The sequence below is a fragment of the Garra rufa genome, chromosome 5, assembly GCF_049309525.1.
Source record: "Garra rufa chromosome 5, GarRuf1.0, whole genome shotgun sequence".
Classification (NCBI taxonomy): domain Eukaryota; kingdom Metazoa; phylum Chordata; class Actinopteri; order Cypriniformes; family Cyprinidae; genus Garra; species Garra rufa.
In genome coordinates this window covers 10,531,448-10,543,132 of record NC_133365.1, presented here as the reverse complement: position 1 = coordinate 10,543,132, position 11,685 = coordinate 10,531,448, and the positions used below count along the sequence as shown (strand labels likewise).

Here is an 11,685-nt window from a genome sequence, read left to right as displayed (position 1 = left end):
GGACGCGCCTTGAGAGAGAAATTTATCGTTAAGGATTACATATTAAACAAGTTTTTGTTTTCGATTTGTTTTATTTCGTTAAGTAATAATTTAAAACTTTCTATAGATATGTTTATCATGTCTGTGAGGCATGCATTTAGCTTTATTTTTGTTAAGCACTCCTGTTCAAGAACGAGACGACAGAAAGCGCATCATTTTTGTTTTCTTTATTTTATAAAAACACTGCAACGTTTTTTGGTGTATTACTTTTTCCTTTGTGAGCAAAAATGACGGATAATTTCAAATTGCTTCCACTGAAAAAATGCAAATGATTGAGCTGGTGCCTCGATGACCTGCAAAGCGGCTTTATGTATCTTCCACTCTCCACTGTCACAGTGTCAGTCACCGCTCTTTCGAGAATGAACCCAGCATAACTATGCAGATTTAATTCCCAAAACATAAGAAAAACGAAAGTTTCATACAAATTCTGAATGGATTATGGCATGGAAAGTGCAAAGCGCGCTCACTTTATTATCACTAAAAGCGTCACAAATCTTAGTTCATAGAGATCTCACAACGTTCCGTTATAATCAATAAAGCTTTCTAAACTACACAATGAATCTTTTATTTACATCGCGTCTACACTTAGTCAGGAGATAAACAAGGCTGGATTGTTTGCCAGATCTTCAATTGGTTTGCTTTCGTTTGAGGGTATATAGCACCGTCTACCCCAGTAGAACTGGGCCTAAGCTTGGCTAACCACTCCAGTTGCAGAGGGGCTGTCGCCCTGGCTTGTACTTGTTAACTGTACCATCATCATTCTTTTTATATTTGAATCCGTCCATAGGCTCACCTTGCTCCATCTCGCCTCTAGCTCCCCAACCACTTTCCTGACAAATAATTCGTCACTCTGCGCATGAGTGAAATGCGTTAAAAAATTTGACGTAATTAACAACAACAAAATAATTAATGCCGTTAACGCGTTATTTTTGACAGCCCTAATATATATATATATATGTATATGTATATATGGAAGTTACTATCATTTGCTGGAATGAACTTGTAAAGACTGATCCGAGGCAGATATAAGCAAGTACATGTTAATGGCTTGCAGAGACTGTTTTTGTTTACTATCAACTTTGCCTCTAATGTTTTGCTAAAAATGTGAGCCAGTAATGACCAATTTGTAAACATCATGACACCTAATGCCAGTGTTAGATTTTTTTTACCGGTGTTTCAAGATTAAAAACCATCATTCTCCTGTCTCGCGGGTCAATCCGGTAGTCATCAGCTCTTGATTGCCGATCATATGCCACTTTATTTACCCAGAAGACTTGATTTGAGCCGGCAGGACCTGCTGTAAATATTGTGTCAGCAGGAGGGGGGGGTATTTTATACCCTTGTAATTTACAGCGCCTATGCGCCTCCAAAAGACATTGTGGCTCATTGTGACGGTGGACTTAAATTACAGGGATCACCACCACGCTGTCAACTGTCACTTTCAAAGCAAGCTGCGGGTAGAGTATTATTAGGTCCTCTAAAGTCTGTGAGACTCATGCTGACATGCTTTTTTCCAAATTTAATGCTTGTCAGAGGATCCGTTTTGATTCATCCATGACAGCTACAGTTTCTCAACTGTAAAATCGAGAGCTTCTTCACCGTTTCTGGTGGCTCAGACTGTCCTTTTCTTGAGGCTTTTAATGTATTCACTGTTCCAGTGCCTATATCACTTTTTAATGACTGGAAAATTTATCCAAGTTGTCAGCAGGCGTTAGATTTTAGGCTCTCTTGGCTTGGTTCTGAATCTCCACCAGACCAGATGGCGGTGCTATGTGGGCCGTATGTGGACCATGGGTGTGGAGATAGTGGGGGCCAGCTCTAGAGTGCAGGATTGCTCACATTCTGGCATTTTCCCTAGGCCTGTTTGCAGCTGCACTTCCTGTCTCATTTTGATCTTCTAAAATGTTCAATATGTGGAAAGGCTTTTGGAGACAGACTATTCTGTGTAATGTCACAGTAGTTTTTATAAATAAGATAGAAAGGTTGCACTGACAGAAAAACACATATATATTGTGCTTAAAATGTATATATATTTTGCATCTTTGCAAATAATACAGTGCCAGTCAAAAGTTTTTGAACAGAATGATTTTTAATGTTTTTTAAAGACGTCTCTTCTGCTCACCAAAGCCTGCATTTATTTGATCCAAAGTACAGAAAAAGCAGTAAAATTTTGACATAGTTCCACTATTTAAAATGAATGTTTTCTATTTGAATATATATTTTAAAGTGTAATTTATTCCTGTGATCAAAGCTACATTTTCAGCATCATTACTCTTTAGCGACACATGATTCTTCAGAAATCATTCTAATATGATGATTTGCTGTTCCAGAGACATTTATTATTATTATTATTATTATTATCAATATTTAAAACAGTTGAATAATTTTTTTAATTGAAAGATCCAAAGATCATAATTTATCTGAAAAAAAAAAAAAAAAAATTCTAACATTATACACTATACCAGTGAAATGCTTGGAGTCGGTATGATCTTTATTTTTTATTTTTTTGGAAAGAAATTATAGAAATTAATATTTTATTTAGCAAGGATGCTTTAAATTGATCAAAATTGATAATAAAGACATTTATAATGTTAGACAAGATTTCTATTTCAGATAAATGCTGTTCTTCTGAACTTTCTATTCACTAAAGAATCCTGAAAAAAGTCTACTCAGCTGTTTTCAACATAATAATAATAAATGTTTTTGAGCAGCAAATCAGAATATTAGAATGATTTCTGAAGAATCATGTGACACTGAAGAGTAATAATGATAAAAATTCAGCTTTGAAATCACAGGAATAAGTTATATTTAAATAGAAAACAGTCATTTTAAAAGTAAAAATATTTCAAAATGTTACTGTTTTTGCTGTACTTTGGATCAAACGAATGCAGGCTTGGTGAGCAGAAGATTTGAAAAAATTATAATTATAATGTATACATTAATTGTTTTTTATATATCATAATTTTGGACTAATAATTGTATAAACAATTGATTTCAAATTTAATTTATACATTTTTATTATATATAACATTTTGAAAAAATTATTACATACAATTTTGAAAAATGTTTATGTATTACAATATTGTACTTTTACTTTTTAAGGAAATCAGATAGATGGACAAATAATTTAAAGACCATATAATACTGCACTTATTATTATATATGTTTTGGGGGAATAAAATAATCTTCGTTACTTGGGAGGAGATGATCCCAAGAAGGACATGGGCTACTTTCCAAGTTCCACCTTTCTCAGTTCCTGGATCTCACTCCTTTAAGAACAGAAAGTGCAAGACGGCTCCTCTGGGAGTTCTAGGGTTGGGGGAATCAAGCTGTTCCAGAGAGTGGCTAGCAGAAGATGAGATGCAAAAACACATGCAGACTCCTCCTTTGGACAGGTGCCCAAGCACACGGCTAATCAGAGCAGCAGACATCTTTCTGTGAAGTCTGGTGGCCGTCAGAATGGTGCGGCTCGGAGAGCGCTCCAAAGAGCAGAGATGGAGGGGTAATGATGGCCCCCCAACAGGCTGTCTCTGTTTGACTGATCTGTATAGGTGAAGCATATGTGTGAGGTCATAGAGGTGAAGCTCTTGATGAACTGATCCTTGTGTGATCTCTTAAAGATGGCACAAAACCATGAGAAATCTATGATCAGTCCAATCAAGTGTCTTTTCAGTTTGTAATAAACTCTGTGTGGTATAATTAGTCCTGCTTTTATGTATTCAGCAACTTTTCAACTTTTCAACGATGTTATTTGTGCTGCGTATTGACCAATTTAAAGTGAGAGTTCTCCCAAAAATAAAAATTCTGTCATTAATTACTCAAAAATATCTTACTTTGTGTTCTGAAGATGAACAAAGGCCTTACAGTTTTGGAACGACATGAGGGTGAGTAATTGATGACAGAATTTTCTATTTTAAATTAACTTTATTTTAAATAAAACTTGCAGTCAGGCATATTTTATAAACATAATTAAAAAAAAAATGTATTAAATATGTGACCTTGAACAACAAAACCAGTCTTACGTAGCACAGGTGTATTTGTAGCAATAGACAGAAATACATTGTATGGGTCAAAATTTTTGCCAAAAATCATTAGGATATTAAGTAAAGATCATGTTCCATAAAGATATTTTGTAAATTTCCTACCGTAAATATATCAGAACTTAATTTTTGGTTAGTAATATGCATTGCTAACAACTTTAAAGGCAATTTTTTTAATATTTAGATTTTTTGCACCCTTAGATTCCAGATTTTCACATAGTTGTATCTCAGCCAAATATTGTCCTATCCTAACAAACCATACATCAATGGAAAGCTCATTTATTCATTATAATAGAACAAATTTACCCTTATGACTGGTTTTGTGGTCCAGGGTCACATATAAATATAAAAAAGTCAGACACAAGTCCTCTTGACAGCTGCATTTTGCAAGTCTTAAGTGGGAAGAAGAACAAGTAAAAATGTCCCTTCAGCGTATTCTCTCTATTCAATGTCATCACCTTGACATCTAGCCCATGGTCCTTCTATTCTCGTGGCACAGGTTGGCTCTGTCTGTCTCGGTGTGACATTAGATATAGCGTCTAATGCCAAGTGCTCTTGCCCGGGAGCGATAGAGTTAAAATGGGTCTGACCGTGGGTTTGGTTATGACCGTATTGCTCTGCACCTGGTCGACTCCTACAGCAGAGCCTCTCGCAGCCTCTGTAGCGAAAGCGGACAGCTTTTCAGAGTTCCTGCTTCAAAGCCTGCAAAATCCAGTAAACTTAGCCACACAATCGACGGTGGCCAAAACAGCATCTGATGTGCCTTATTTGTTGACGGAGTGAGATCTATCGCAGAGGGTGCGCCTCGCTTGGCTTACAATGCAGGGACAACGTAAAGCCCCGTATTCGCGGATAGTCTATGAAGACGCTGGGATTCTTCCAATACCTAATGCCAATTGTGACTTGAAACTAGGGCAGGCGACTGTGATGTTAGTTTTTCATTGTTGGTTGTTACACACTAGTTATCAACCATACATGTTGAGAAAAATATATTAGCTCTCAATGATAAAAATGCGCTTGGGTTCAGTACAATGTTAATAAATCCTGCACATAAGAGTGTGTGTGTGTGTGTGTGTGTGTGTGTGTGTGTGTGTGTGTGTGTGTGTGTGTGTGTGTGTGTGCGTGTGTGCGTGTGTGCGTGTGTGCGTGTGTGCGTGTGCGTGTGTGCGTGTGTGCGTGTGTGTGTGTGTGTGTACCTGGTATTCATCACGTTGTGGGGACCAAATGTCCCCACAAGGATAGGAATACCAGTAGATTTTGACCAGTAGATTTTTGAGGAAACAGGCTTATAAATCATGCACAATGAGTTTTTTTGAGGAAGTAAAAGTATGCACAATCTCCTGTGAGGGCTAGGTTTAGGTGTAGGGTAGGTGTAGGGCGATAGAAAATACGGTTTGTATAGTATGAAAACCATTACGCCTATGGAATGTCCCCATAAAACATGTAAACCCAACGTGTGTGTGTGTGTGTGTGTACGTGTGTGTGCGTGTGCGCGTGTGCATGTGCATGTGTGCGGGAGTGTGTGTGGTGGTTATACGCTAGGCGAGAGCTCCCTCTTGGTGCCAGTGTACCTTGTTTCTCCAGCTGATGAGACACACACTATAGAGCATTGGGAGATACAGTTACACTCTGTGCCATCATTTTTCAGTATTATTTTTTAATTATTTTGAATCACTGAACAGAAATAAAATAAAGTAAAAAATAAATAAATAAAATAATATCAAATTTAATAATAATACTAATACTAGACTTGTTATTTGTGAGGGAAATTTGATCAGTAACTTTATTAAGAAAATTATTTTTTAGTATTTTTATTTCCAAGGACATTTACCACCATGACATGTGACCCTTGACCACAAAAGCAGTCATAAGGGTCATGTTTTTAAATTGAGATTTATACATCCTTTGAAAGCTGAATAAATAAGCATTGATGTATGGTTTGTTAGGACAGGACAATATTTGGTCGAGATACAACATTTGAAAATCTGGAATCTGAGGGTGCAAAAAAAGTAAATATTGAGAAAATTGCCTTTAAAGTTGTTCAAATGAAGTTCCTAGCAATGCATATTATTAACATAAAAGAAAAAACAATAATTTTCACCCATACAGTGTATTTTTGGCTATTGCTATAAATATATCTGTGCTACTTAAGGTTTTGTGGTCCAGGTTTACATATGTGTTATTATGTATATAAATTAATATAATATACACATACATTTACACACATATAGACATAAATGCGCTCTTCATTGCATGGTATAGGATGGTCCTATTAAGGACATACTTTCCAAGTTCCACCTTTTTTAATTTCAGGATTTCAGTCATTTAATCAATAATTTAGTAATTTTAATAAAAAATTTAATTTCTAGGGACATCTTTACCACACTTATGTGTTTAAAAAGGCACAAATGCCGTAACTTACTTATTTATTTATTCTTGTGGGAGGGGGTCACTATAAAATAGTAATTTTTTAATGATATTGTTTATGTTCATAAAAAGCTAAATAAAAAAAAATAAAGGCACAAAATGCATGTGTTAATAATTATAATAATACTATTGTTGTTGTTTCCAATAATTTAATGAATGTAATAATAATGATAATACTAAAACATGAATGACTAACAATGAATAAATGAATCATGCCGTTAATTAATCAAATCTTCCCTTGTCTTTTTCTTTTTCTTCTAGGGACGCTGTATAAATTTCAACCGGGTGCAGCATCAATAGACGACAGCATCCTGTCTCTGAAATACTTTGACTTCCAAGTATATCAGATGGAATGACAGAAAAAAGTGTAATTTCCTCGAGATGACATAGCTTATCATTGGCCACTTTAGAGTATTTCGTTTCAGCGATTGCAAGTATTGGCTTTCCAAAACTTAGAATTCTGGTATCTCTCAAGCTACTGAAAGGCAAGCGGATGACTAAATAGATTAACAAAAAAAAAAAGTGTCTGATTTTGCAGCTGATCTGGTTAGCTTTAATGCACAGCAAAGGCTTTTTCATGTTCTGACCATATTGTGCCTTCTGTGGAGAAAAAAAAAAAAACTAATCTTATGGACACAGACGGAGGCTATTTCAAAAAAAAAAAAAAAAAATAGCAGAATGAGATGAGGCTCTTTGCCGTTGGCTGAGAAGTAGAACTAATCCCAGTAGGCTCATGGAGTGCAGAAGTACTTTGCCTCTTGGCAATGTCTCTTCACAAAAATCTCTCCAAGCCCACTATCGTCGGATGCCTAGCGGGGCTTCTTTGACTGGAGATCTTGTCATTTTAACACTGAGAAGTGCACACGCATGACAAATTGTAGACAGAACGCCCTAAGGTATTGGGCGCAGGAAGACTTTGCCCTTTAGTTTGTGAAGACACCTTTCTATCAATGCGAGGACGGCGCAGAGAAATTAATAGAGCGTTATTGCACCGCAAGACACCCTTTGACCAAAGCTCTCCGGCAAGGTTTTGAGGGACAGATTTACCTCTGGTGGTTGCTGTTTCCTCCCCATTTATTTGCCAGTCTGTTCTGTGCTCACTAACGCATAGACCTTCACAATTCGGAAACGTCCCCCTCGGTTAAAGGGTTTAACAAGTCAATACAGCTGCTGTCCGCCCACTAAGATGTCTGAAAATTTTTCTTGCCACAAGAGTATCAAACTTTGTTTGATCTTAAGACAACTCTAAAGATGTATCTTTAGAGAGGTTAAAAAAGGACGGAGCTCTTCAGCTGTGCTAATATGACTCCCTCATCCGCTATACTCGGAAGATCAAACCGAAAGGGGCGACGGACGGATGAGTATTGTTCATTTCCAGAAATTATCCACGTCGCGCTCCCCCCTCCGCTTGCACACAGAAAAGCGAGCAATATATATTTATTTTAGATTTCTTTAACGCGCTGTCACGACGACGATCGCGAATGATGTCAGTGTCAGTGGAAACACTGTGGGGGAGGAAGGGGGCGGCAGCTGAAGAAAAAGGCTCGAACGATCCAGTCACTTTCGATACGCTACTTCAGATGCAAAATGGATATTCGAGTCGAAATCTGACAAAGCGTGCCGGCTTTGACGGGAAGTGGTATAGACAATGACCAGTGGCTGGGTCAGTGGGATGTCTCGGTGCAAGCAGGGAAGCTTATCAAATGACACTAAAAATAAGTTCAACAACCATCAAGTTTGAGGGGGGAACAGAATGGGGCGCTGCGCCTCGCATTTGGTGGGCATGCAAGTGTGCAAGATGGCAGGACCGTTGGCAGGCCCTTGTTTAATTATTTCTTTGTTTCTGTCATCGTAATTGTAGGGACATTAATTATTGTTACCCTCCACCCCCCACTCCCCCCAAAAAACATCAGAACGTGTACATAAAGTTAAAACATGAAATTGTTCCCAGAGTGGCACTTACAAGTTAAGCTAATGCACTTCTTGGATAGGTAGGTGAGTGTAATTTTCAGTTTCTCAGTTCTTATTTTTTTATGTATATTTCTCATGTCACAGATCACAGGGTTTAAGTCATTTAAGTGTTAGTAAAAGTTGAATAGGTTTTTATATGTTAGTTGAAACCTTGCTTAATATCTTTACTAGCTTTTTTTACTCCTGAACATCACCAAAGTACATCTGCTTTGCTTTCTTTTTATTCTTTTTATTTTTTTGCTTGTATTTACCTTTTATTTTTATGCAATGTTGGATTTTACATCTTTGTATTTATATTTTCACTTCATTTGTGTTTTTTGTGTTTTTATATGTTATATGGCCCATTAATGTGTGTGGAAAGAAACTGATTTAAAACTTTTCATACTTGTGTAGCAAATTGGGTTTATTCTTTGTGATATTGAATTAAGCGCACAAGGTATTAAAATAATGTATATATATATATATAATAAAAAAAAAGTAGTAGTGCTGGGCAACGATTTATTACGATTAATCGCATCCAAAATAAAAGTTTTTGTTTATAAAATATTTATGTGTGTGCTGTATATATATAATGTATATATAAAGACACACACACACAGTATATATTACGTGTGATTACATGTATATATTTATATTCATATCATTTATATTATATATTAATATATTAAATATATAAATTAAGAAAACATTTTTCTTAAATATATATATGCATGTGTGTGTATTTACATAAAAATATACAGAGTACACACGCATTTATTATGTACACAAAAACGTTTATTTTGGATGCGATTAATCATGATTAATTGCTGTCCAGCACTACATAAAAGCTAAATGCACCTTTTTAAATGTTATAGTTTTGATGTAGAAATTGGACAAATGGACATGATTTATTTCGTTTTTAAGCAACTCAGTGATGACAACTGTGCACTATTTGTTGTACATGAAAAGGCAAAGAAATAATGTATATTAATTTAATTAAAACCCATTTAGGTTTAGACACAATTTTCTTCAATAATAGTACTCTCAGCCCTTGTGATTATAGTGGCTCCTGTCTGTCCCGCTGCAGTCCGGCCAATGAATGTAATTTTAGTGGTAACTTATTTTTTCCCCAAGTATACATTATAGGGCTACCATTATATTATTGGGGGTTTTTTTAAACAGTGTAACAGTCTGTTTTTTTTTTTCTCTGAAAACAATGGGTCTGCAGATATTCACTAGTGCACTGGTTAAAAACTACTATTAGAACAGTAATAGTGCACATATTTTTTAGCGCACATAATTATTCAGTGACCACTGCATTTTACTCTCATTTGACAAAATTTGACTTGTTGATTTGTTTTTTACCCACATGAGATGGTACTATAAAATAGTTTGATCTGTTAAAGAAAGCAAGGCACACTTAGATCCACCATAAACATTTAGTCTATGTTCACTGTGTTAGTTTTTTTCTGCAGTTGTTGTCTTATGCTAAAGAAAATGACGCCTTTAGTGATCTCACATCACAGATTTCAGAAGAATTTCAGTTAATCTTGTCTTGACATTTTCCTTTATTCATCCATTATTGAAGTTTCAGACATTTTTGTATCTTTTGTTTTTGCATTTGTATAAAATAAATGGCACGTTTTTTTTAAATGAAGCTGTGTCCTTTTTAAACACCTGTCAGTATCACTGAACTTTAATGATTCATCAGACTTCATCACACTTAAGCAGATTACTCACTGTACATGATTATGCGCAGCTTACACTTAGTAATAGTGAGTTATTAAAAGCCATATTTTCATATGATAAACTGCTTTAAACCAAAACATCTGCTTATCTGTCTTATCTGACTATTAGCAGAACTAGACTTGACGTTTTGAACTGCTTTAAATACACATCTCTTCTTTAGCTAGCAGTATTTGAATGTTTGTTTAGAATTCCCTTTTTATTGCGGTGTTTTCTGGACTCATGCTGACGCATATCTCCACCATTTGTCAGTTTGTAACGCAACAAATTTCCTTCAGTTTTAGGTTGTTACACATATAACTCATTTATCTCCATTCATCCAGCTGCACAAGGGCCTTGTTAAGCATATATTCAACCATCATTAAATCTACAGGAACCCTGCTCTCCAGCTGTGCCTCGTACCCCAGCAATGCGTGACCAAAAGCTTCAAGAGTTCAGTGCTGCTCATAATTTCCCCTTGAAATGAGGCGTAAGAGACATTTCACACACCTGGTTATGACCATAAAACCACTTCTTTTAAAGTCAAAACTTGTGCCTTTAACACAACATTAGGTCTCAAAAGGAGATTTTCCACTTAAGCTAGGAAAACGCTGTTGAGTTGAGTGGCATGGCTCATTATCACAGGTTCACACCGTTTGATAGAAGAGTTATGGGGTGTAACTGCTGAATTATAACATTTTTAATTCATCTTCTAAGTTTGATGAAATGGAACGTCAAACTTCTATCAAAAACTTGTTGGAATTAAATGGGTTGATGGGTCCATATATGCATTTTTTGGGGGTTGTGTCATAATTACGTTTTTGGTTATTTTCTGCCCTTAAAGGGTTAGTTTACCCACAAATTAAAATTAGCCCATTACTAACTCACCTTCCAGGCATCTTTCCAGGTGTATATGACTTCCTTCTTTCAGACGAATGTAATCAGAGTTGTATTAAAAATTGTCCTGGTTCTTCCAAAAATTGTCCTTGCTTTATAATGGCAATGGCAGAGTTTCTCTTCATCCAAAACCAGTCAAATGAAGTGCAACCCATCCATTGCGCTAACAGTTGTACACGGAAGCCACTCCAGGTGGATGGCGTACAACGTCAGCGTATGTGCCACTTAGAAGTGATTAATGCAGACTCGCAGTGAAGAGAAAACAAAACAACGGTCACAAATTAGAAGTACAAAATGAGGATTTGTAAAGAAAAATGTTGGAGGATTTCAATATAAGCCAAGAGAAGACTGGTTTTCCTTTGCTAAAGTCAGGAAACTTTGCTTCCTTTGCTCCTGAAAATGAACATTTGCTTTCGCGAGACTCACAGGTGCATGTGCAATGCTGCATACATCCTACATCTGTACAACTGTTAGTGCAAGCTAGATTAAAGTGATTATTACGTTCTAAATATGGATATTTTTCTTACAAAAACATCAATTTGTTAAAGGAGGCCTTTATTTACTCCCTGGAGCCATGTGAGGCGCTTTTTATCATGGATGGATGCAC

At 36.1% G+C, this 11,685-nt stretch overlaps 1 protein-coding gene across 1 annotated transcript in view; it reads left to right on the top strand.

Annotated features, from left to right (window-relative positions):
- Positions 1 to 10,109, top strand: part of antxr2a (ANTXR cell adhesion molecule 2a) — a 66,458-nt gene extending 56,349 nt beyond the window's left edge. The window contains exon 17 of the mRNA XM_073839619.1: positions 6,768 to 10,109. Within this exon, the coding sequence (XP_073695720.1) occupies positions 6,768 to 6,806 (39 nt within the window). The 3' untranslated portion in view covers positions 6,807 to 10,109. The remainder of the gene's footprint in view (positions 1 to 6,767) is intronic.
- The last annotated feature ends 1,576 nt before the right edge of the window (positions 10,110 to 11,685 follow it).